The sequence below is a fragment of the Octopus sinensis genome, linkage group LG6 (assembly GCF_006345805.1).
Source record: "Octopus sinensis linkage group LG6, ASM634580v1, whole genome shotgun sequence".
Classification (NCBI taxonomy): Eukaryota; Metazoa; Mollusca; class Cephalopoda; order Octopoda; family Octopodidae; genus Octopus; species Octopus sinensis.
This window is the reverse complement of record NC_043002.1, coordinates 109,280,583-109,308,212: the sequence shown is the minus strand read 5'-3', so window position 1 is coordinate 109,308,212 and position 27,630 is coordinate 109,280,583. Positions and strand designations below refer to the sequence as shown.

General features: G+C 37.8%; 2 protein-coding genes across 5 annotated transcripts in view; both read right to left on the bottom strand.

Moving 5' to 3' along the window:
• LOC115213037 (zinc finger protein 879-like) overlaps positions 1 to 12,007 on the bottom strand; it is a 61,294-nt gene extending 49,287 nt beyond the window's left edge. The window contains exon 1 of the mRNA XM_029782373.2: positions 11,872 to 12,007. The gene's annotated coding sequence lies outside the window, so the exon portion shown is untranslated. The remainder of the gene's footprint in view (positions 1 to 11,871) is intronic.
• Positions 462 to 23,155, bottom strand: LOC115213319 (zinc finger protein 665-like). Of its 4 annotated transcripts, none has more exons than XM_036504223.1 (3): positions 23,000 to 23,155; positions 16,557 to 17,114; positions 5,498 to 6,841 (listed from the first exon to the last, which is right to left on the bottom strand). In XM_036504223.1, the coding sequence occupies exons 2-3, from the start codon at positions 16,991 to 16,993 to the stop codon at positions 5,914 to 5,916; spliced, it is 1,365 nt and encodes a 454-aa protein (XP_036360116.1). In that variant the 5' UTR covers positions 16,994 to 17,114; positions 23,000 to 23,155; the 3' UTR covers positions 5,498 to 5,913. The 4 variants fall into 4 exon arrangements, with proteins under 4 accessions (XP_036360119.1, XP_036360116.1, XP_036360118.1 ...); XM_036504225.1 differs by lacking the exon at positions 23,000 to 23,155 and adding an exon at positions 20,135 to 20,146; XM_036504224.1 differs by lacking the exon at positions 23,000 to 23,155 and adding an exon at positions 19,232 to 19,305.
• Between the last annotated feature and the right edge of the window lie 4,475 nt (positions 23,156 to 27,630).

Sequence of the window (27,630 nt, the reverse complement as noted above, 5' to 3'; positions counted from 1 at the left end):
AAGATAGCTTTCGTGTTCCACAGATACTCAGAAAACAGATTCCATCACACACCAGGCAAAGAAACTAGAAGTAGTTAATAGCTTCTGCAACCTAGGTGACCAAGTTAGTAGTGGGGGTGGATGCTCAGAGAGTGTTACCACTAGAATAAGAATAGCCTGGGCAAAGTTTAGAAAGGAATCCGGGGTAGAGGTAGACCCAAGAAGACATGGGATGAGGTGGTCAAGCATGACCTTCGAACGTTGGGTCTCACAGAGGCAATGACAAAAGACCAAGACCTCTGGAGATATGCTGTGACTGTGAAGACGCGACAAATAAAGTGAGTTCATGGCTCGCAAGATGGCCAACTGTGCTGTGCTTACAAAAGTCAGTAGTAAGGTTTATCTCCATCATTACCAATACATTTATGAATACATACATAATCACTGCGAGTAAATGATTTCCCATAATTAACACAGTTTTACCCCAGTATGAGTACGCTTGTGTCTTATTAAACACCTCAATTTAGGAAATGTTTTGCCACAGATTTTGCAGATTGCCAGTGTGTGTATGTTTTTTTAACCTGCCACTACATGAAAATTTCTTCCCACAAACTTCACAGTGATATGGTTTTTAACCAGGATGAGTGCATTTATGAAATAATAGGACAGATTTTTCAGAAATGCTTTCCCACATATCTCACATTATTTATGGCTTTTCTCCTGTATGAATACGGTTATGTATTGTTAAGCTGGTCTTAAGTGAAAACTTTTGTCCACATATTAAACAGTGATATGGTCTCTCTCCTGTGTGAGTACGTCTGTGTCTTTTTAAACTACCATTTACAGAAAATGCCTTCCCACAGATTTCACAGGAGTACGGTTTTTCTCCAGTATGAATACGTTTGTGACTTTTTAAGCTGCTACTATCAGAAAAGTCTTTTCCACAAATTTCACACCGATATGGTTTCTCTCCTGTGTGAATACGTTTGTGTAATGTTAGTCCATATTTTTGAGGAAATGCTTTCCCACAGATTTCACAGTGGTGTCGTTTTTCTCCTGTGTGACTATGTTTATGCCTCATTAAGGTACCTCTGTTTGTAAACCCTTTCCCACATATGTCACAAGGATATGGCTTCTCTCCAGTATGAAGACGTTTGTGTATTGTTAAAGAGTATTTTATAGAAAATGCTTTATCACAGATTTCACAGTGGTAAGGTTTTGAGTGCACACCTCTGTGTATTTCACAGGCACTTGCAGTAGAAAAAGCTTTCCCACAGTCATCACACTTGTATGTTTCCTCCCCAGTGTGAGTACGCTTATGTCTTGATAAATTACCAACTTGAGAAAATGTTTTGCCACAGATTTCACAATGGAATTGTTTTTCTCCAGTGTGAATAAGCTGATGAATTCTTACACTACAAAACAGCGAAAATGCTTTGCCACAGATTTCACAATGAAATGGTTTCTCTCCTGTGTGAGTACGTTTGTGTATCTTTATGTAACCTTTACTAGAAAATGATTTTCCACATATTTCACAGTGAAATGGCTTTTCCCCTGTATGTGTACGTTTGTGTTCTGTTAAATAAGTTTTAACAGAGAATGCTTTCTTGCATACTTCACAGCTGTATGGCTTTTCTCCAGTATGGGTGCGCCTGTGAATAGCTAAATTACGTGTTGTACTAAGTAGTTTGCCACAAATACTGCATTCGTAATGTTTGCTCACTTCCTCAGACATTCTCTCAGTTAAATTTTCAGTTTTATTCTTTTATTCTGAAGACATAAATTGGTTGATAAATCTCTATCCGAACACAGCAGATTTACAGTATCCTCTGCAGATAATCTTCTTTCCAATGGAAATATGTCCTGAAAGAAAATAAAATATATCTTAGATACTAACAACCAAAAAGTTGTGAAATGAATAGCTGTTTGTGTGGTATATGATTAACTATTCTCAACAATATCTCACAATCACAACTTTTATTTATGTTGTCTCTGTTCAGGATTAATAGAATATTCCCTAAGTCCTTATCATTATTATTTAATATCTGTTTTTGACCCTGGCAAGGGATGGATAGTTTGACAGGTACCAGCAGGGCCCCCATCAGGCTCCATTGTCTGTTTCGGTATGGTTTCTACAGCTGGATGCCCTTTCTAACACCAACTACTCAGCAGAGTGGTCTTTGTGCTTTTTACATGGCAGAAGCAATGGTGAGGCAGTTTTGGCAAGGCTTTTACAGCCCTGTTTCTTGTTTAATTTGTTTCCAGGTAATATTGTAAACATTAACCCTTTCTTATCTACATATACATCCACACACTCACATATATATATATATATATATATATATATATATATACACACACACACATATAGGTAATGATTGCCTATAGGCACATAGGCACTCTTTTGTTTTGACTGGGAGGCGAAACATAGCCGTATGTGTGCATGCATGCATACATATGGCTATGTTTCGTATGTATGTGTGCATGTGTGTGTGTGTGTGTGTGTGTATGTATGTTTACATATGCTTACACTACAACTATAGAAAAAACATTTTCAGCATAAAATACACACAATATAAATTCACTCGGTTCCGCATTCAGTCCCACTGCATGGCACTTTAAGTAAGTGTCTTCTACTATAGCCTCGGGCCAACCAAAGCCTTGTGAGTAGATTTGGTAGACGGAAACTGAAAGAAGCCTGTCATATATATGTGTGTGTTTGTCCTCCCACCATCACTTGACAACTGATGTTTGTGCGTTTACATTCCCGTAACTTAGCGGTTCAGCAAAAGAAACTGCTAAAATAAGTGCTAGGCTTACAGAGAGTAAGTTCTGAAGTCAATTTGTTCGACTAAAGATGGTGCTCCAGCATGGCCGCAGTCAAATGACAATAAAAACAAAAAAATAAAGGAATATGAATTCAAATTCTCTATATATTTAAGAACGAACCGCATAATCCACACGCTGGAAAATGTATTTATGTAAAGCGTTGGGAGTGGGGTAGGGAATAAAATTTCCTAAGTTTCAACCCCACCCCACCCTGTTTCCAGACCAAAAAAACAGTTTTTTTATCATTGAATCAATTACAGTGACCTAATATGCCACCGTAATTCATTCAATGGCAAAAAAAAATTTCCACTGCGTGGCACCTTGGACAAGTGTCTTCTTCTATAGCCCCGGGCCGACCAAATCCTTGTGAATGGATTTGGTAGACGAAAACTGAAAAAAGCCCATTGTATATGTATATATGTATGTGTCTGTGTTTGTGCCCCCAAAATTGCTTGACAACTGATGCTGGTGTGTTTACGTCCTCGTAACTTAGCAGTTCTGCAAAAGAGACTGACAGAATAAGTACTTGGCTTACAAAGAATAAGGCCTGGAGGCAATTTGCTCGACTAAAGGTAGTGCTCCAGCATGGCCACAGTCAAATGACAAACAAGTAAAAGAGTAATGATTCCCACCACTTTTTTTTTCCAAACAAAAATATGGGATTTGCTGCCAAAAATCTCGTTTTTTCTCCCCCTTAGTGAAAATCATGCAAGTGTACTTCCCAATGAGGATGGGACTGAGGTGAAACTTCCGAGGGATGCACCCCATCCCGTTTTCTGGACCAAAGAAAGGGGTCCTTACTTAAGTACAGAGGTCTCGATGCATCTACGTAACCCAAACCCTAAAATGGTCAATATGAAGATTGACTTACGTTAATGAAAAAAATAAAAATAAAAATAAAGCAGCCTGCTTGATGTTAAATACTGCAGAAAACGAATGCAAACAAAAAAATTGCACAAACGAACATGGGTGGGGTGAGGACTGTTGGAAAATTCACATGATCCATTTTACCCACCTCGTAACTTTCAACAAACAATCATGGAGTCGACCCAACACGAGAACAACTTTTGTAAAAGTAATAACCAACGAAAAACGGTAAGGTGGTGGTATCAACATACCATCACTAAACTGATGACCTCAGAGCCTTATATTCATATAGCAATCTCCATTGCTATACACCTCTAGAGATGGCCAGTTCATTTGTAGAAGATTGTGTACAACACTTGCTGAAGACATTTTTCTGATTAGTTACGACTAAGAATTCTTTCGGAAACAAAAGTTTATTTAGAGTGAGGACAAATTGATACAGGGTTACTGGAGTGGATAGAAGGAAAAAAATTACATCAAGAGAAGTCTCACTTGTGTAGAATATAGAAGCATCATTTTAATCAGTTGTAACCAAAGTTTGCTAGTTCGCAGTACATGTCTGAGCATTTGCGAAGTGGTAATAGTTTGCGGCTTTTCTTTTAGAATTAGTTATATATCATCAGGATCAGAAGGTTAAACATTAATCAGGATACACGCAGAAAGACAGAGAGCAAAAGACTGACGGGTAGAGTTCGGTGAGAATGGAAAATATTTGTGTGGGGCACTGACAGAAGGTAACTTAAGCGACTTTGTTAGAATTATTGGCCTTGGTAAGTTTGCAGCAGACTGAGGTATTTTAGGTCTTAGCCTGTGTGTGTGTGCATGGTGGAATGGGAAGAAACAGTTAGCACAATGGAGTTGGTTGCAGTGATATTTCCACAGAACTACTCTGAGAATTACAATGTTTGAGAGATGGAGCTCCTTCAGTCTTTCTTCTCCTCATTCTCTTTTTCATCATCAGGTTGTGCAGTGTGGTGGAGTGGAGCTGATGTTATTCCATTCACGTTTTCTCAGTCAGTCTACTACTGCATGTGTGGCCTCCATATTGTCTGATCTATGTGTTCATATGTTAACATCTGTTATTAACCATGCCTTCATGTCCTAATTGAGCATGTTGGTAGAGCGCTGATGAGCTTCTCTCCTTCACCTTCCACCTGTGTATGTCATATCCTCTTTCTCTTCCATACCTCACTACACTTTATATTTTAAGCTACATTCCTCACTTTACAGTTTATCCGTGGGTTCATCCTAAACACAATACTGTTGCTCTCCTTAAAGGTGGTTCATTCAAATGGATGTTTTACAGATCTGGTATTTTATGGAGATCCCTGGCCTTTCTATTACTTTAATCCAGAGATTCTTCTTATCTAAGGTTTTCCCAAAAACATATGCTAGTTCACGTACAGGGGTAGCATCAACAAACATAATACTCTGGTAGTTTTAGTTATTATACCATGAGTTAGTTGGCCTTACCTACCTATCTTCGTCCTTTCCATGCTATTCCAGGATTTACTTGTGTAAAGGGGGCACATCCCAATTTGCATCATTCTCCATGATGGCCTTGTATTTAGTCCTGACTCCTTTCTACACTTTGATACTATCTCTTCAACAGCAGCCAGGTAACTGTGTGCAGTGGATGGAGTGTTGTATGTCTCCCTAATTCTGTTGCATTGCCACTAGTAGTAGTAATAGTAACAACGGTTTTCTCACTCTAACCATATCATATGATACATGTGACCTAACAAGTAACATTAAAAATGAAAAAATTTACAACTTCCAAAAAATACACTAAACATATTGTAAACAATTATAATAATTTAATAATATTCATATACATAAATTCTTTAATACAAATATCACAACAAAATGGTTTTATAATATGCTTTCCTACAAAAGTCAGTGGTAAGGTTTATCTCCATCATTAAAAGTACATTTATGAGTAGATATATAATCACTGTGATGAAATGATTTCCCACAAATAACACAGCTGTATGGTTATTCCCCAGTATGAGTACGATTATGCCTTATTAAACACCTCAAGTTAGGAAATGCTTTACCACAGATTTCACAGTGATGTGATTTCTCTCCAGTGTGTATATGTATATGTCCTTTTAAGCTGCCACTATTGGAAAATTCCTTGCCACAAACTTCACAGTGATATGGTTTTTCTCCAGTATGAGAGCATTTATGAATTAACATGATAGATTTTTCAGAAAATGCTTTCCTGCATATTTCTCATTAGTGTGGCTTTTCTCCGGTATGAATACGGTTATGTATCATTAAGCTGGTCTGAAATGAAAAACTTTTTCCACATATTAAACAGTGATATGGTGTCTCTCCTGTGTGAATACGTCTGTGTCTTTGTAAAGTACAACTTTCAGAAAATGCTTTGCCACAGATTTCACAGTGATGCGGTTTTTCCCCAGTATGAATACGTTTGTGTTTATTTAAGCCACAACTACCAGAAAAGTCTTTTCCACAAACTTCACAGTGATATGGTTTCTCTCCTGTGTGAATACGTTTGTGTAATGTCAGAGCATATTTTACAGTGAATGCTTTCCCACAGATTTCACAGTGGTGTTGTTTTTCCTCCATGTGAGTACGTTTATGACTTATTAAGTGACCCCTACTTGGAAATCCTTTCCCACATACTTCACAATCATATGGCCTCTCTCCAGTGTGAACACGTTCGTGTATTGTTAAAATCTCTTTTGCGGAAAATGTTTTATCACAGATTTCACAGTGGTAAGGTTTTGAATGCACACCTCTGTGTCTTTCAAAGTTACTCGCATACTTAAAAGCTTTCCCACAGTCATCACACTTGTATGGCTCCTCCCCAGTGTGAACACGTCTATGTGTTGATAAATGAGTACGTCGAGAAAATAGTTTGCCACAGATTTCACAATCATATTGTTTTTCTCCAGTGTGAGAAAGTTGATGATATTTTACACTACTAAATACAGAAAATGCTTTGCCACAGATTTCACAGTGATATGGTTTCTCTCCAGTGTGAACACGTTTGTGTATCTTTATGTAACCTTTATGAGAAAATGATTTTCCACATATTTCACAGTGGTATGGTTTCTCTCCAGTGTGAGTACGTTTGTGAATCTTTATGTAACCTTTATCAGAAAATGATATTCCACATATTTCACAGTGAAATGGTCTCTCTCCTGTGTGGGTACATTTGTGTTCTATTACATTTCCTTTTTGAGAGAGTGCTTTCTCACATACTTCACAGTTGTATGGCTTTTCCCTAGTATGTGTGCGCCTATGAATAGCTAAATTAGATTTTGTAGTAAGTACTTGATCACAAATACCACATTTGTAAAGTTTGCTCACTTCCTGAAACATTCTCAGTTGAATTTTACAGTTTCCTCTTTTCATTCTGAAGATATTGGTCGTTAAAACTCTAGCGTAACATAACAGAGTTGCAGTATCCTCTGCACACAATCTTCTTTCAAATGGAAATGTCCTGAAAGAAAAATAAAATAAGTATTAGATGCTACTGACTAAAAAGTTGTGAAATGAGTAGCTATTTGTGTATGTGATTGACTATATTCTCAACAATATCTCAATCACAGATCAGCAAGTCACAACTTTTATTTATGTTGTCTGTTCCTTATCATTATTATTTAATGTCCATTTTCAATCCTGACAAATGTCGGACAGTTTGACGGGAACCAGTAAGGCTCCATTGTCTGTTATGGCATGGTTTCTACAGCTGGATGCCCTTTCTAATGCCAAGCACTTTACAGAGTGTATAATGCATTCTCCCCTAAGTAAACATTTCTAGAAAATGCTTTCCTCCATTTGTGGTGGGTGAGAGTGTTATTGTCTTATTTGGCAACAATAATTGACAATGCTTTCCTACATATTGCAGAGTGTGCTTCTATCACCGGTTTCAATTTTCATAAGATTCCAACTCGGCAGACTTAGATAAATAGATGTTTTCATTTAAAGTGGCCAGAAGTAGCTTCATAACAATTATACAGAATTCTTTCCATTACCACCTTTCAATGAATCCTGAGTGTATTTGGCTAAACGCTTAGTGGCATTCCATCCATCCTCACGTTCTGACAAGGGCAACTTTGCCTTTCATTCTTTTTGATCAATGAAATAAGTACCAGTTGAATACTTGCACTGATGTTAATCCACTGGTCTCTCCCCTCAAACTGCTGGCCTTGTGCCAAAATCTGAAATCATTGCTTTTTGTTATTTTGAGAAGGGAAAATATGCAGTGGCATTTGTGTGTCGCACAGATCTGGAGGCCAAGTCCCCCAAGAAATACCCATGCACAGGCTGTTATCAAACTAAGAGTGAATCAAATGCGAAGTCACTGCACGATAGAATAGCAATTATTTCATCTTAGCTTTCACTGCTTCCACAAAACACAACATTTTTGCTTTATAATGTGGAAATATCCATTATTCTGAAAGTTATGATCATCCAAAGTTGGGGGGAGGGATAGGAATCTGTAGTTATGCCTGAAATATATTTATATACATTAAAACATCACAGCAGTTCATTTTTTTAGTTTGGAGCTTGGGTATCTTGATTTTCTTAATATGTTTTTCGCTTTTACCTTGCTGTTGGTTGCTCAATATATCAAGTGAGGTTGGTAGCATTTACTTGCTTTTCTAGCACTTTATTGTTATCTAAAAATCGACAGTTATCTTTGGCACAAACTTCTGCAATAGTTTAAGGACCTGTGCGGCATTTCGTAAAATTTCCTCTCTTTCTGTCCTCTGGAATTAGGTTTTTGCGGAGAACTTATTTCCAATATTGAACTGCTGTTGTTAGTGTTTTCTATCGTATTGTTCTTTTTGAATGACTGAGCTATTCTAATATACTAAAAGTGGCAATTCTGCATGTTTCTTTCAAATGTCTTTAGCATAAGTAACTGAGTGAAAACTCTTTCTCTTTAAAATACATATGGGCGATACACATACACACACACACAAACATTAGCATTAACGCACACGTTTAATGGGCTCACCTACTGTGTCCCTTCATACAAACACTGATCAACAGGCAATTTTCATCAGGGATATTATATAGTGTTTCATATGTAGTTTTGTCTGCAGATTTCAAAAGTGTAACCGGTTTCCTTCTATCAGGCAGTTTTTCTGATGAGATAAGAGAGGTATAGAACTCCCATCAGCTGTATCACTACACGTAAACGTCTTATACAGGTAAATTCTGACTTCTGTTTTATAACTATTTGTATTCATTTTGCAATTTTATGTTTTCATAATCTTTTCTTTTCATAAATTTTACTTTCTGTTTAAGGTGCCAAGTCATCATCATCATAAAATTCTACTCATGATGTCAAGGCATTGCAAGAACATTCCTGATATATTTTCATATCTGTGGTTCATTTACCACCAAAGCTCAGCAACTTGCCATCACAAGTGAAATCAAGATCTACCAGTTATACTTTGGCTGCTCTCTCGGGGATCAAGATAAGAGTTGGGCCCTGCACAGCATCTGCTCAGCTTGTTCGAGTGGACTATGGGATTGACTAAATAAGAGGAAGAGAGCAATGCCGTTTGCAATACCTATGATATGGAGAGAGCGAAAGGATCATTTCATGGACTGTTATTTCTGCAACATTAATGTATGTGGGTTTACTGTAAAGACCAAGCATAAGATTGTGTATCCCAACTTGGAATCAGCAAAAAGACCAGTACCACACAATGATGATGATCTTCCTATTCCAATACCACCAGAAAATGGCCTTCAGATGTCTGACGGAGATGTATTTCCTGAAGAAAATATTACTGCTGTGGAAGACACCGAAGTGGATGCAGATTTCACGACTGAAAATGAAGACGTACCACAGAAATTTTCTCAAGGAGAGTTAAATGATTTAGTTAGAGACTTGTCATTGTCGAAGGATAAAGCTGAACTATTAGCATCTATCCTACAAGAAGAGTCTGCTTAAGAAAGATGTTTGTATTACTCATTTCACGAAGAGAAATAGGGATCTGACTTCATGTTTCTCTGTTGATGGACCACTTTGTTTCAGTAATATGACGAGTTGTTTCGCTGTTTGTTCCAAGAGCATGTTCCAACTGAATGGCGCTTATTCATTGATTCATCTAAGAGAAGCCTCAAGGCAGTACTACTACACAACAACAATAAGAAACCATCCATTCCCATAGGACATTCAATGCACATGAAGGAGTGTTATGAAAATATGCAAGTACTCCTCAATGCCATAAAGTGTTCAAACTACAGCTGAAAAATATGTGGAGACTCGAAGGCGATTGGAATGTTGATGAGAATGCAATCTGGGTTCACAAAATATTGTTGCTTTTTATGCCTATGGGACAGTTGTGCAACTAACACTATGTGCAATCAGAGTGACCTTTGCGAAAATCATAAGAGCCAGGAGTTTCTAGCGTCCAGTGTAAGCCACTTTTAAACCCAGAAAATGTTCTTCTTCCCCCTCTTCACATAAAGCTTGGCCTCATGAAACAATAGTTTCATGAATATGTGAAGGTCAAATTTCCATAAAACACCGAGGCAAAACTGAAGGAGGGGATATTCATAGGTCCACAGATAAAAGAACTCCTGAAGGACAACCACTTCCTCACATCACTGGATGAGATTGAGCTTAAAGCCTGGGAATCCTTCAAATGGCTCTGTGGAAATTTCCTAGGCAACAAGAGATCTCTAGAGTTTAGAAATGGAGTGAAATGCCTTCTAGACTCCTACGCTGCAATGGGCTGTCGGATGCCACTAAACGTCCATTTCCTTGATTCACATCTGGACTTTTTGCAGAGAACCTTGGAGCAGTGCCTGATGAGCAAGGGGAACGCTTTCATCAAGATATTGCATAGGAATGTTAGCTGACTACTGTTGGATGTTATACAGAGATGAACCTGAGACAAAATACCATAGAAAGTCCAAATCCCAAAGATTTTAAGTTATGTATTTGAGTGTATTCTAACTTATTTGTACACAATAATTTTGGCATTCTTTCAATTTGACTCGACGAGACCAAAACAAAACCTCGGTTGTTTCCGTGACAACACGACAATTCACTTCGGATATCTTCGTGACCACCGTGACAGCTGCTAAAATGGGAGAAGAAAGCTAATGGGTTGTGTGTGCGTGCTTGTTCTTGTCTCTGTGCGTGTGTGCATTAGCTTTCTTCTCCTCCTCCCATTTTAGCAGCTGTCACGGAAACAACCGAGGTTTTGTTTTGGTCTCGTCGAGTCAAATCGAAAGAATGCCTAATTTTGTACAATAAAAAGTCATGAAATTATCGTATCTTGTATTCAATATACTTTATGCAGACATGCTTTACGTATCCTATAACTTAAAACAGCAGGTATCATTAACATGAAAATGTGACCTGATAGAGGAAATCGAACTTCAGATTCGTAATCAGCATCATAAATTAACCCAGCAAAGTCAATCAGCAACTCTGATGATTAAAAACAGTTTCAGTTTGTTGACCTGTTTTATTAAACTTTTAAACCTTTTCGGTTGTTTACAATATTACTCGGGAACGAAATCAAAAACAAAAACAGTGCAACGGATGGGTGGGGAGGTCTTCGGAAAATTCACAAGATCCTAGATTTTCCCTCATAACTTTTGGGAAAATGGGGTTTTTTTCTGCATAAAATTTTGTATAAATACCTTTCAAACAGAATACATCAGGATTATAAAGAAATTTGTGGGTTAAAATGTCTTCCGATGGGGTGAGGAGAGGACTTCGGAAAATTCAAAAGATCCGATTTTTTCTCTCGTAACTTTAAGGAAAATTAACATATTTTCAGGAGATTGTACGTGTGTGTATATATATATAAACCTTTAAAAAAGAATGCATTACGGATGCCTAATGGGCGGCAAGTCATTTTTTTTTTCGGAAAAAAAGAGGGGGGGGTAGAAACCGAAAGTATTGGAAAATGTTTTTCTTTTCTTCCATGAATGAATTGCAATCTGGGATCAATATATCCAGTGATTTTTAAGATGTATGTAAAAGATATTGTTTTAATATTATACATTTAGTTGTTTCACACACACACTAACGTAGTTTTTGTAAGAATTTTGTATCTTTCTTTCTCTCTCCAGTTCAGACTCCGTTACCACCAACTTCAGCATTTTCGCTTCTTATTCTTTAATATCGACCCCGGATGGGAGATAATTATCTGTATTTAATACATACAAACAATATCTTACCTTAATACTGCCTTCTCCTGAATAACTATCCTTTGTTAACATCAATCATAAAACAAAACATGCTAAATAATTATAACTCCCGCCATGATGACCCTATTTCGGTAAATGTCTCGTGAGAAACTAAGATGGCGGTGTTATATAAATTCTATTGGTCACTTCGGGTCACGTGGGCTACTGAGTTAATTTTCTTTCCTCCTTTATACACCAAAAGAATTCCAAGTAAAATCGCTGGTTTCTGTATTCTGCTATCTGGGGAGAGTCATTTTTTTTGTGCCTTATTATTTTCGTTGAGTCTTGCAACCTTTTCAATAGTTTTTCAAAATTATTGAAAAGGTTGCAAGACACAACGAAAATTTTAGGACAATAAAAATAAGAAAAAAGTGGAAATTTTACCGGTGAGTGTGTTACATAATAAGGCACAAAAAGAAAATGACTCTCCCCAGACAACAGAATATGCTTCAACACACGAACTCATATAAAGAATCTTGCAAACCAAATCCAAAAACGAAATCTTTTCTGTATTGCTATTGTGCTTATACAGATACACCATTTCTTGTCCGAAACCCTTAGCAGCAGTCACATTTTCAATTTTGAAAACAGAAGTACAATAAATGGTAAAATTAAATTTGTGGAGATTCATCTTCATGTGAATTTATTTTATCAAAATATAGAATAACAACACAATTTATTTCTATTAAAATCAAATTGAAATCTTTGGGAAATGGGAGAAATTTACAATGGAAGTAAATCTAGTCTTTATAACCAGTTAATTGATACCATTGGAGTTTTGTTGTTCCAATTAGATTTTGGACACCTGTAGCATGTCTGTACTAGCTTTGGTTTAAAATACACACTTTTGAACACTGGATAGGCTCATCCTAGAAACAGATGAAGGTCCATTTCCTTTAGTTTTTTTTGCTTGTATCACATCAGCAAATGAGCCGATGAAGTAATCTCTGTCTTTGTTCAATTTGCTAGAAATAACAGCCACATCTCCCTCACATTCTGCTCTAGCATTATAAAAATGAAGGACACATTAAATAATATTGTCCTATATCTTAAATAAAAATAGAGAATGGCACACTCTGGCTTGGTCAACGACAGGCATTCGTTGCAATGAATGTAAATATAGTAAAACTTAACGAAATATATGAAAAATATTAAGACAATTGACGAAAAATATCTACAATGGAATTCTAATTGGTAAACAAACTTTTTTATTAAAACACATCTTGTGATGTGAAGAATCAAGCGTGAAAAATCAACATATAACAATGTGCAGTACAAACAAGAGAGTTGAACCACAACATAGCACGTGGTTGTCATGGTAACAAGCTGCTAATTCCATGCTATCTGTTGATTAGCAAATATTACCCAAATTTCCCAGCTTGATTGGTAAATTATATAGTGGAGCTGCAGCCATGTTCAATTGAGTTCCTTGTCTCGCTTCTCTAAAGGACTCGCGGCATGCAATTTTGCTTTATCACATTATCGCTGGCTACTCTCACACAAGAATGTCCTGCTGCCAAGTGCCCCAGCAGTATGGGACAAACCCAATGCCGTTACCTCGTGCTTTCTAGAAACACTTCTATCAAGTCTCTCTCTACATACACAAAGCACATACATTAACCGCTGCAACTCTACAGACATCTCTATAAAACATCGTACTTAGCCCGCAATGCTGTGAATAAACTTTGCTCTTCAGACAGACTTTAACTTACCTCCTGTGGAGGGTTCTTCAATAGGCTTTTGGACCCAACACTTCACGCATTGAGTACATATTAAATTTTATTAAACTTGAACAATATTCTTCAAGCAATGAACAATTTTCATCAAAACAATGATATAATTTGTCGACTTGGTACTCAGCAAGAAAGGCAGTATAGAATTACTGGAAAATTCAGTTCATGTGTCTGCATCTTCAGCCAGTGGTGATTATTTACTTAGATTTCTTTAGAAAATCGTAGTACTGTGCTACAAGATACATGACAACCATGATAATATAATCAATAGTGTCATTTCTGAATAATCACTGTATCCTCATGACAACCATGGGGCCTCACATCAAAATGTTATAATATTGTTTGTTATACATAATGATGGTCATATTTTGTCAATTAAACACATACATACTGTATATTTCGTCTTCTCTTCAGATTTATCATTATTCTAGTTTCTCTCTTAAAGCTGTTTCATCCCAGGTCCTGTGACCTCTTCAGTCACTCTCTATCTGATGTCTCTTCTTATGCTTATTCCATTTTGTATTTCTCTGCTATGCATCTATATATGCGCAACAATTTGCATCTGTATCTGGGTGTGTTTTTTGTGCGCATGTGTATGCTTACTACATAGTGTGTACTTTGATTTTTTTCTTTTCTTATTGTATTTAGTATGTCTTTTGTGTGTAGGCGCGGAGTGGCTGTGTGTTAAGAAGCTTGCTTACCAACCACATGGTACCGGGTTTAATCCCACTGCATGGCACCTTCGGTAAGTGTCTTCTACTATAGCCTCAGGCCGACCAAAGCCTTGTGAGTGGATTTGGTAGACGGAAACTGAAAGATGCCTGTCGTATATATATATATATGTGTGTGTTTGTGCCTCTCTGTTTGTCCCCACAACATCGCTTGACAACCGATGCTGGTGTGTTTAAGTTCCCGTAACTTAGCAGCTCGGCAAAAGAGACCAATAGAATAAGTATTAGGCTTACAAAGAATAAGTCCTGGGGTGGGTTTGCTCGACTAAAGGCGGTGCTCCAGCATGGCCGCAGTCAAATGACTGAAACAAGAGTATGTATTATACTGTTGGTATTTGTTTCCCTTTCTTCTCATTGTCCTTTGTCATCAGGTTGTGCAGTATGGTGGAGCAAGCCTTTATGTCCTAATTGAGCATGTTGATAGAGCACTGATGAGCTTCTCTCCTCTTTCAGCTTCCACCACTGTGTGTAGTCATCCTGTTTCTCTTCCATACCTCACTACACCTTAAACTATATGCTACACTCCTAACTTTACAGTTTATCTGTGGATTCAGCCTACACACTATACAGTTGCTCTCCTTAAAGGTGTTTCATTCAAATGGATGTTTTACAGATCTGGTATTTTATGGAGATCCCTGGTCTTTCTATTACTTTAATCCAGAGATTTATCTTAGGTTTTCCCAAAAACATATGCTATAACGTACAGGGGTAGCATCAACAAACATAATACTCTGGTAGTTTTAGTTATCACACCACGAGTTAGTTGGCCTTACCTTCCTATCTTTGTCCTTTCCATGCTATTCTAGGATTTACTTGTGTAAAGGGGGCACATCCCAATTTGCATCATTCTCTATGATGGCCTTGTATTTAGTCCTGACTCCTTTCTACACTTTGATACTATCTCTTCAACAGCAGCCAGGTAACTGCATGCAGTGGATGGAGTGTTGTATGTCTCCCTAATTCTGTTGCATTGCCACTAGTAGTAGTAATAGTAACAACGGTTTTCTCACTCTAACCATATCATGATACATGTGACCTAACAAGTAACATTAAAAATGAAAAATTTACTACAATTCCCAAGAATAGACTATGCATATTATAAACAATTATAGCAATTTAATAACATTCATATACATAAATTCTTTAATACAAATATCACAACAAAATGGTTTTATACTGTGCTTTCCTACAAAAGTCAGTGGTAAGGTTTATCTCCATCATTAAAAGTGCATTTATGAGTAGACAGATAATCACTCCGAGTAAATGATTTCCCACAAATAACACAGCTGTATGGTTATTCCCCAGTATGAATACGCTTGTGTCTTATTAAACACCTCAAGTTAGAAAATGTTTTGCCACAGATTTCAGTGGTGAGGTTTCTCTCCAGTGTATGTACGTTTATGTGCGTTCAAGCTGCCTGTATTGGCAAATTCCTTGTCACAAACTTCACACTGATATGGTTTTTATCCAGTATGAGTGCGTTTATGAACTAATAGGACAGATTTTTCAGAAACTGCTTTCCTGCATATTTCACATTAGTTATGGCTTTTCCCCAGTATGAATACGTGTATGTGTTGTTAAGCTGGACTTGAGTGAAAATTTTTTTCCACATATTAAACAACGATATGGTTTCTCTCCTGTGTGAATAAAATTGTGTCTTTTTAAATTAGCAGTTAAAGAAAATGCTTTGCCACAGATTTCACACTGATGTGGCTTCTCCCCAGTATGAACATGATTGTGTTTCTTTAAGCTGCACCTATCAGAAAAGTCTTTTCCACAAACCTCACAGTGATATGGTTTCTCTCCTGTGTGAATTCGTTTGTGTAATGTTAAAATATATTTTTCAGGAAATGATTTCCCACAGATTTCACAGCGGTGTCGTTTTTCCCCTGTGTGAGTACGTTTATGCCTTCTTAAGGTACCACTACTTGTAAATCCTTTCCCACATACTTCACAGTGATATGGCTTCTCTCCAGTGTGAACTCGTTTGTGTACTGTTAAAGACTCTTTGACAGAAAATGCTTTATCACAGATTTCACAGTGGTAAGGTTTTGAGTGTACACCTCTGTGTCTTTCACATTCACTCAAATTAGAAAAAGCTTTCCCACAATCATCACACCTGTATGGCTTCTCCCCAGTATGAGTACGTTTATGCCTTTTTAAATTACCAAAATGAGAAAATGGCTTGCCACAGATTTCACAATTGAATCGCTTTTCTCCAGTGTGAATAAGTTGATGATATTGTAAACTCTTAAATATTGAAAATGCTGTGCCACAGATTTCACAGTTGTATGGTTTCTCTCCAGTGTGAACACGTTTGTGTATCTTTAGATAACCTTTATAAGAAAAGGACTTTCCACAGATTTCACACTGAAATGGTTTCTCTCCAGTGTGAACACGTTTGTGAATCTTTAAGTAACCTTTATGAGAAAATGATTTTCCACATATTTCACAGTGAAATGGCTTCTCTCCTGTGTGCGTGCGTTTGTGTATCACTAAACTTTTTACAGAGAATGCTTTCTTGCATACTTCACAGTTGTACGACTTCTCCCCAGTATGAGTGCGCCTGTGAATAACTAAATTAGACATTGTAGTAAGTAATTTACCACAAATACCACACTTGTAACGTTTGCTCACTTTCTGAAACATTTTCTTTGTTAAATTTTAGTTTTATTCTGAAGACATTAATTGGTTGATAAATCTCTCTACCCTAACACAGCAGACTTGCAGTATCCTCTGCAGATAATCTTCTTTTAAATGGAAATATCTCCTGAAAGAAAAGAAAACAAATATTAGATACTAACAACCAAAAAGTTGTGAAATGAGTAGCTATTTGTGTTGTATATGATTGGGTATTCTCAACAATATCTCAATCATAGATCAGCGAGTCACAACTTTATGTTGTCTCTGTTCAGGATTAACAGAATATTCCCTAAGTCCTCATCATTATTATTTAATATCCGTTTTTGGTCCTGGCAAGTGATGGCTAGTTTGGTAGGAACCAGCAGGGCCCCCACCAGGCTTCATTGTCTGTTCTGGCACGGTTTCTACAGCTGGATGCCCTTCCAACCACTTTACAGAGTGTATAATGCATTCTCCCCTAAATAAACATTTCTAGAAAAGAGGCTGGCCCCTTTGAATATTACAGCTACAACTCATTTTTGCCAAATGAGTCGACTGGAGCAGTACCTCGGTCAAGAACACAACGCTCTGCCGGAAATCGTACTCATGACTTAATGATCATGGGTCACATTGCTCAGACCACCGAGTCGCGCACCTTGACCCTTAAATGTAGAGAAAAGCAGTGAAGCCATAGAGACAGGGAATGGAAAGCCTCAAATATTTACAATGACAATTAGACTGAAATACAATCCATCTTTTCTAGATTCTTTACTTTTAACAATGAAGATGAGGGAAAGACATTTAGTAATTAATAGAGGGAAAGTCTTTCAAGTGTTAATGTTTTCAGTCTGGGAGTTCTAGAAGCATCGACCGTTAGTTCTCTCTTCTCTCCTCCACACCTTCTTTGATAGTTCTTTAGGTCTTTTAGTTGGGCAGAAAGACCATCTTTTTTTTCATTTTCAGGTACGTTTAACATTTTCTCTAGAAACTACAAACTAGCCCTTTCAATGGGGTATAGCTGTGAAGCATGTCTGTCATGCAAAGCATGAAATTAATACTGAACTGCTGTTGCTAGTGTTTTGTATCGTATTGTTCTTTTTGAACGGACTGAGCTCTTCTAATATACTAAAATTAACCATTCTGGATGTTTCAAATTTCTGCAGCTTAAGTACCGAAGTGAAAACTGACTTTCTCTTACGCATCATCCCTTCTCTCCCTTGATGCAAATTTTTCTTATTAATCTCAACTTTATCGATATTTTTCTATTTCTTTCGGTCATTTGACTGCGACCATGCTGGATCACAGTCTTTAGTCAAACAAATCGACCACAGGATTTATTCATTGTAAGCCTCGTACTTATTCTATCGAGCTTATTTGCCGAACCGCTACTTTATGGGTACGTAAACACAGCAGCATCGTTTGTCAAGCGAAGGGGAGGGGGACAAACACACACATACACGACGGGCTTCTTTAAGTTTCCGTCTACCAAATTCACTCGCAAGGCTTTGGTCGGCCCGAGGCCATAGTAGAAGACACTTGCCAGAGGTGCCACGCAGTGGGACTGAACCCGGAACCATGTGGTTTACCACACAGCCACTCCTGCACCTATGGCGATGTTTCGCTTGTCGTAGCACAAGTTTCCGTTGATTTCCGTAAAAAACTTTTATTTTTTTACACAAGCAATGAGAGCGAAAGAGACTAAGAGGAAGCGATTTTATGACGAGGAAATTTCTCTTGGAAGTCCCTGTGTGTGTGTTTGATGGGGTGTGGGAGACAGACAGTATGTTGTGTAAGTGAAGTGCTTCTGTTAGTGTGTGCGAAGAGACAGAGAGAGTAATGTGTGAAAGAGAGAGATAACTGAAATTTTTTACTCGGTGTATGTGTATATGTATGTCTGCATGTATGTGTGTGTGTATGTATCTATGTATGTGTGTGTGTGTATGTATGTGTGTGTGTATGTATGTATGTATGTATGTATGGCCGATTCAGTGTTTACATTTTTTACGGAAATCGACGGAAACTTATGCTACGACAAGCGAAACATCGCCAAAGTCTCTAATGTTTACCAGCAAATGTGAACCTGGACACACAACCATCACACCTATCCACGACAGCCAACATCACACAAACAGCAATTTACAGAAGGGAGGTTAGTTAATTGGACTGAACCATAATTAACAGAAAGACTGTTGTATCAACCCAGGATGGGAAACAATTATTTGTATCCAACACATACAAACGATAGATAAATAAATGTTATCGCACCTTTATACATTGCATTAACATCAATCATAAACAACAGCTGCTAAATAATTTTATCTCCCGCCACGACGACTCTACTTCCGTAAATGAATTCTATTGGCCATATCCAGTCACGTGATCTAAAGAGCGTGTAAATTGTCTTTCCTTGTTCATGTTACATAATAATAATAATGAAATTATTGTATACTGTTCTCAGGTGCACCACAACTTGTCAGAAAGTGCATATAAAGTACATGCAGTAATGTACAAATGTCTGGAAAGCGAACAATGTATGAGTCAGATACATGCCTGTGTGTGTATGGAGGGGAGAAAATCAGGTGTAGTGTTGGTAAATCTCAGAAAGCATGGAAGTTTTGAAGGATGCAGTGCTCCGACAACTAACAACTGATGCCGGCAGTTTGTTCCATGCTTCAGCAACTCTCAGCGTGAAAAAATGTTTCCTGAGGTCATGGGAGCTGTGCAGTTTTCTGACTTTGTAAATATGTCCACGGGTGTTAGATGGGTGGAGTTTGAAAAGGTGCTCAGAGTTATTGTTTGTACGATGGTTTGACGGAAGAGTTTGATGTGAAATCGTAGGATTAAACTAGCGTTAAATATTGTGTTGATACCGATACACCAATTCTCGTCCGAAATCCTCGTGGGCGAACCTTCGGTATATGTAAGTATCGGATACATTTCAAAAAAGGGTTTCTGTTATCTTCAGAAATGTAAACAAAGTCACGTGTGTACATTTTCCGAAGCATCGCCTCCTTGGGAGCTGGCACGTTTTAGATTTTGGAAATAGTAGAATATATTGATAGTCCATATCCTCATCTACAAGTCGTTCCTTCCTAATATAGCATCGGTCGATCCACCCCGCGACTTTCAAAACAAAATCCTAATCGTTGGTTGAACAGATAGGTATACCATTAAAGTGAAGAGAGAGGCCTAGCCTAGTAGAGAATATGGACGTTTTACCCAACTTACTATTATTGTGAGGAAAATATTACTGGTTAGCTTAGGATAATGGGGAACATAGCATTAAACAAGACACCTACATACCAAACGACGAGTAAGCTTTTTCAATAGTGTTCTGTTTTGTCCAATTTTCTAATTTGATTGTGTAAAACTATTGAGCTTTATCGAAATAAAGACTTTTTCATTTCCATCCACTTACTAAGGAAAAAAGAGAGAACTAGTGTGCTGGTTACACGACACCAGCATCAGCCATGTCTACGAAGTCACTTGGCTTGACTAGTCTTCTCAAGCACAGCATATCGCTAAAGCTCTCTGTCATCAGTCATTGCCTCTGTGAGGCTCAAAGGTCAAAGATCATGCTTCACCACTTCATCCCATGACTTCTTGGTTCTACCTCTGCCACAGTTAGGTATTGGCACTTCTTTACACGTTACAATACGTCAAAATATCACACGTAAAAAGCATCCACTACACTCTCGAAGTGATTGGCGTTAGGAAGGGCATCAAGCTGTAGAAACCCTGCCAAATCAAGATTGGAGCCTGGTGCAGCCATCTGGTTCACCAGCCCTTAGTCAAAATCGTCCAACCCATGCTAGCATGGAAGGCGGACGTTAAACGATGATGATGTGCATGTCAAAGGAGAAACATTTCATCATGCTATATGTAGAGTGATGGAGGAAAAAGAAGCCAACGGGAGTAAGAAATACAAGGATCTTAACTATTGACCTAGGCGGGATGAGCGATCACTGTCAAGAAATAAACACATCCTTGCACGCTGCTGTCTCCTTGAACTGCCGCATGTGCTTCCTGCCCATGCATGCCTCGTGGCTGATCCTCCGGCCCCTGCAGTCTTCACTTCTGTCTACTTCATCTGCAATCTTCTCCACCAACACCACATAGCTCATCACAGCCCATAACACCACACTATACATGCTTTCTTCATCAACATTTAATGTCTGTGTTCCATACAGGCATATGTTGGATAGGTTGACCAGAGCTGACAAAGCCATGAGTTGCACCAGTTTCCCTTGTCTGTTTTGGCTTGTTTTCTACAGCAGAATGCATTTCCTAATGTCAGCCATATTACAGAGAGCACAGGGTGTTATTTTTTCTTTTTTATATGACAACAAAACCAACATGGTCCCCAAGAACCTTGCAAGACAAAATAGCTCACAACTGGGAGGGAGGAAGGTAGTATTGAAGGAATGTCACTTTGTGCCAGTTGACAGGTTTAAGGTAGAAAGGGAACAGGGTCCAGATATAGAGTAAAAAAAACAAGCACAAAATAAATATTTTATTCATTATCCTTTATTAAGAAATTCCTATAACTGATGAAAGGAAAAAGCCTGTGTTTTAGCAGACCAATTAGTGTTAATTATTGTTATGACTTAATAAATTTTGACATTGAGACAGTAATACCCACATGTTTATGCATGTGGCTTTTTCAAGAGAATGATTTGCCACATGTGTCACACTGACATGGCTACTCTCTCGTAGGGATTCGTTCATGGACAGATAAGTTAGGTCTATGAGAGAATGCTTTAACACAGACACGACCATTACATAGGTTTTGTCTGGTATGAACATTTTCGTGTGTACTTACAACACCATTTTCAACAAATTAATTACAACAACTAATGCAAGGTTATGGCTTATCTCCTGTATGTGTGTGTGTGTGTGTGTGTCTATTCAACTGATGCCCTTGAGAAAATGACTCACCAAAGATCTCACAATGATAAGATTTCTCTCCTGTATGAATGCGTTTGTGAACAGTCAAGTGACCTGTTTGACAGAATGATTTACCACAAACATCACAATGTATACATACTTTATTTAAAGCAGCAGAAAATTCAACAAAACCTGTTACTCTGAGTTTCACGTTCCCGTTCGTCGGACAGTTTTTGCTAACTGTCTGACGAACGGGGACGTGAAACTCAGAGTAACAGGTTTTGTTGAATTTTCTGCTGCTTTAAATAAAGCATATTACTCTACCACTGGTATTTGAGTACTCTTTTTTCCACCTTGTTTCACATTTATGTGTTTACTCCGGTATATATATATATAATATATATATATAATATATATATACATACGTGTATATTCATGCAAGCAGCCGCATACACACACACATGCACAGCAACAAACAAAAAGAAAAAGCTCCGATAATGTACATGGTCAAGAACCAGTGAAGAGGTTGCAAGAATTAAGGAATATTTTAGAAAATAAATAAATGAACGGTCCTCAAGAGTAAACCTCCGAATTGTTTTCCCCCAAAATTCATACCTTCTCTGAATCTATATCGTCCGAGGCATATTTGTAGAAAATTTCATTTAAAAATATAACATCTATTTTCTTGAAAGTTAAAAAGAATTGAAGTTGACGCCGCTTAGTTTTCTGAAACTCATCACACCAAAAGCAGTTTCCTACAAAAGTTTACCAGTTTGGTATATTCGGAATCTACATACTTTAACAAATATTCGTAGAAAATTTAATTAAAGTTACGATCATCCAAAGTTGTGGGGCATGAATCTGTAGTTATGCCAGTTCTCCGTTCGTTTTACTCTCATTTTACAAATAAATTTCCTCTATATCACACGTAACAGCCGATAAAAGGTTTTCATAAACAACAAACCAACATTTCAGTTTGGAAGTTATTATTTAAGACGAGGAAATATATTTTCCTAAAGTTTTTATGTTTTCGCTTCAAAATAATTACTGTGACACCGAGAAGTTCACAGAATTCTATTATTTACATTGTTATTACTAGTATTATTATCTTCATTAGAGCCTTAAAGTCAATATTTGTCAACTTACCGTGTTCAGATACAAACTGCGAGTCGTGATCGGTAATTAAGCACCTTAATTCATAATTGGAGCTTGGTTGAAGTAGTGTAGAAGTTATTTCCCTTTATATGATTGTATTTCTTGAATTCTCCAATAGATGTCTCTACTGACTGGTTGGATTCGTTCCAGCATTTTTGTCTGTTCCCTTATATTAACGACTAGCAGTATAACCCGGCGTTGCTCGGGTTCTTTTCGACCCTTCAGAATTGGAATTTTTGAAAAGTAAAAATTTTGCATTATGTAGCTTGTTATTCTCTTTAAGCGAACATTCATTTTTCTGGTTGAAATACACCGAAAAATGGCGATACAGCAGTAAAAAAAATCGTAAAAAATAGGGACTTTCATAGAAAAAAAGCACCTTCTTGATGTAAATAATTTTTGGTCCTTAACATGGTCCGATTTGAATTTTATCTTCTATGGAAGGAAGAGCAAGCCTTCTTCTATCATACTCTCAATTTTGGTCAACCTGCGCCGCAGGGTCTCGGAGGAGATAGTGTTAGTTGAAGGCTACCAAACCTGCCATACACAGACAACTTCAGCTCTATACACATAGAGATTTCACTTTCAATTCTCCTTTTTTAATTTTCACCTGGTCATTTTCAGAAAGTTTACTCATATATTCTGTTACAAAATACTGGTCCCCTGATACAGGAACCATGCAATTGATCATTGGTGTAATTTATAGAGATTTTCGTCTCAAATTGCCCACTGCCGGCCTCAATTTCATTATCTTCATTGTAGAATATATTATTTCCTATACCTATTTCTTCATTGTCAACTTCAATGTCGTCACTATAAGACATACTCTTTTACTTGTTTCAATCATGTGACTGTGGCCATGCTGGAGCACTGCCTTTAGTCGAGCAAATTGACCCCCAGGACTTATACTTTGTAAGCCTAGTACTTATTCTATCGGTCTCTTTTGCTGAACCGCTAAGTTACAGGGACGTAAGCACACCAGCATCAGTTGTCAAGCGATGTTGGGGGGACAAACACAGACACACACACATACATATAAACAACAGGCTTCTTTCAGTTTCCGTCTACCAAATCCACTCACAAGGCTTTGGTTGGCCCGAGGCTATAGTAGAATACATTTGCCCAAGGTGCTATGTAGTGGGACTGAACTCGGAACCATGTGGTTGGTAAGTAAGCTACTTACCACACAGCCACTACGCCTATTATAATAATAGCTATTTTTATGAACATGCATTGACATCAGGGATTACCTATATAAAAATAGGATCACATGCGGTCGTATCGTATAGGGAATACAATCGCACGCGATCCCATTCTTAATGATTATTTTACAGACCATATAATACATACAGCGGCAAAACACAAGTGGGATGACAACAAGATTTATTTTTGATATATATACATTATTTATTTTACATATTTTACAATCCTGTTGGTTGGAAGTTTGTAAGTGTTAGCATGTTTTTGTGTCTGTGTGTTCGTGAGGCATAAAAGGTACTGACCAGAGAAATAACAATGGAATTTGGTTCACAATTCACGTTGTTGGTATCAGCCTAGCAACAGGTAGTAGCAGATGGCTTAAGGTAGTTCTTAGAAGAACTAGAACTCAAGACAGATAATTGATTTACCGTTCATGAGGTACACGGAGGGCAAGAGTTCCATATCAAGATGTTGCGTCTCGTAGTTGAGATTAATTGAATCACTTGTGTTTATCTTTCTCTTGATATGAATATATTTCCAGATATATTAACTGTAGCCGTTTTTCCCGTGGTGATATTTTCACCTAACCGCTATAGTTGAATCTGTGGTTGTCTTGTGTACAAATTAAATCTTCGATGTTTGGCGATGAGTTGTATCTGTCGCTTGGTTTTTGCTGCGTCTTCATCATATATTCTGCTTGGTTATTTTTCTCTTGATATAATGGTGGTCGCCTGCCTTTCGAACTGGAACATGGTCGAGTATGCTCTGTGTGGTCAGAGGTCCGTTCTGAGAAGAACTAGAACCAAAGACGAACTCTGTGTGGTCAGAGGTTCGCCCTGAGAAGGACTTGAACCAAAGACGGATATTTGTCTGAGAACATTTCCTTATATAAGGTTTATGTGGCTCAAAACGAACTTCAGAAATGGAAAGCTGTGATTGGCTGCTTGGAACAATGGCGCGAAAATAAGCGGAGGCAAATCGCGTCACGTGACAACCAGCGGTGCGAACGTAGTAGAGACCACGTGTCAGCCAATCGAATTAGTGTTTACAACAATGTTAAACTAGCCGAAGATGTTTGTAATCTCGAACGAGATTATTCTTAATACTCTTCTCAAATAGTGAAGATAGCAATGAGTGTAACGATATCGCTACACCTACAACCTAACAGTCAAAAAATGCAGACAGGCGTGTTTGTGTGGTAAGGAACTTTCTTCCCAACCTCATGGTTAGGGGTTCAATCCCAATGCAGAGCACATTGAGCAAGTGCCTTCAGCTATACCTCGGTTTAACCAGAGTCATCATCATTTAACGTCTGTTGTCCAAGTTGACATGGTTTGGACGGTTTGACCAGGACTGGAAGGCTGCCTCAGACTGGGGCTGATTTGGCATGGTTTCTACTTCTGGATAACCTTATCTAACACCAACCACTCCGTGAGTGTAATGGCTGCTTTAAAGTGACATCAGAGTCTGCCAGAACTACGACTTTACTTCGCTTGATGGCCTTCACAAGCAAGACATAATGCAAAAGGTCTGAGTTATTCATCATTGTCTCTGTGAAGCCAAACACTTGAAACGTCCTTCCACACAGCATCAGCATCAGCTGCTTTGCCACCGTTCAAGAATTTGGACCTGGAGATCTCCATTTCCAACGACTTCGAGGGCCACCTCCCAGTGATGTCGAGTGTCAACGAAGAGCCCTTGACTACAACAAGATGATCACCGTTTTTTTTTCTTTTTTCCAAGGTCTGGGGTCTCCCGCCCCTAAGCCCTAGACCATCACCTAATCACCCTTAGGCCAAACACTTGAAAGGTCCTTCCACATACCATCAGCTAATTTGCCGCCGTTCAAGAATTTGGACCTGGAGATCTCCATTTCCAACGACTTCGAGAGCCACCTCCCAGTGGTGTTGGGCATCAACGAAGAGCCCTCGACTACAACAAGACAACCAAAATTCTTTTTTTTCCCCAAGGTCTGGGGTACTTTTCTACAAGCGTGGTCCCGGTGCTAGCTAGTCGTGACTAGTCGATCCTACAAAGACTACATAACGCGAGTGCGCGAATAAAAATCACACTCTCATGCGCTAAACATGTATGAGGTTTTTTTAACAAATAATTTTTTTTTAAACGAAGTAAATAAAACACAAAGTAAATAATTTCTTTCATTGAGTCTTTTATTTACTTTGTTTAAGAAAAAAACAATTTTATTTTATATATATTCAGCCATTATATACTATTATGCACGCATCTATTAATTTGCATACTCGCGCTAGGTAGTCGTTGAAGGATCGACTAGTCACGACGGACTAGCATTCTTTTTGACTAGCGAATAATGGTCCCGGTGCGCGCAGTCGGGCATCCGCGCTAGCTAGTCGCAAGTAGTTGATCCTACTAGGACTTGGGTGTATGCAAATGAGTTGAAGTGCGCATGCGCGATACATGTTTGGTAACAAAATAAAAGAATTTTTTAAAGAAAGTAAATAAATTATTTAGATTTTTTCGGTTTGAACGGAAGTTTTTCCTAGCGGTGTCATTTGAAATTGTCACCCATAATTATGACCCTAGTATCGATCTATTGCATTTCAATCTGTTTTAGGGTTAGGGTAGGGGAAGGGTATTTTTTCTTCACAAATGTAAATAAACCCAATCCGTTTCTTAAACGAGGGACATATTCATACGACACAGAATGTCTTTTTACCACAATAGACGTCACTGATTGGTTGAAATTGCAGAAATTGAAGAAAGAAAACAACAAATATTTTACAAACTATTGAATTTTCTCAATAAAAACAAGAGAAAAAGATGTTTTATAAACACATTCTACCAGTATACGAAGTTTAAAAGTGTTTAGTTACGTGGAAATTATTTTTAAAAACTGCCGTTCAAACCGAAAAGATCCAATTATTTTTTAAAACAATGTATATGTTTTTTTTTACACAAATCAAATAAAAAGCAAAGTAAATAATGGGATAGACAATAATGGGATAGACAAGACAAGATAGGATTTCTAGTCTTCGTACCTGACCGTTCCTTGAAACTGTTACCCATCATTAAAAAGTAAGCACATAAATGCGAAACAAGGTGGAAAAGAGTACTCAAATACCAGAGGTAGAGTAACATGCTTTATTTAAAAGCAGCAGAAATATCACCAAAAAACTGTTACTCGCCGTTTCCCGTTCATCGGACTGTTTTGTTAGAATGGAACTGTCCGACGAACGGGAACGTGAAACTCTGAGTAACAGTTTTTGTGATATTTCTACGGCTTTTAAATAAAGTTTGTTTTGCCAACTGATTAGATTGTCGTTCGCTAGTGTTATAAACATGTATGCTATTTTCACCAGTTGCTTTTAATGACAAGATATTACCGTTAGGGCAGCGGTTTCGATTCCCAGACCGGGCGTTGTGAGTGTTTATTGAGCGAAAAC

Coding starts and splice junctions, on each gene's coding strand:
- LOC115213319 (XM_036504223.1), bottom strand. CDS start 16,993: ATGTTTCAGAAAGTGAGCAAACGTTACAAGTGTGGTATTTGTGGTAAA. Junction 6,842..16,556: donor CTTATTCACACTGGAGAAAA/GCGATTCAATTG, acceptor CACAGGAGAGAG/ACCATTTCACTGTGAAATAT.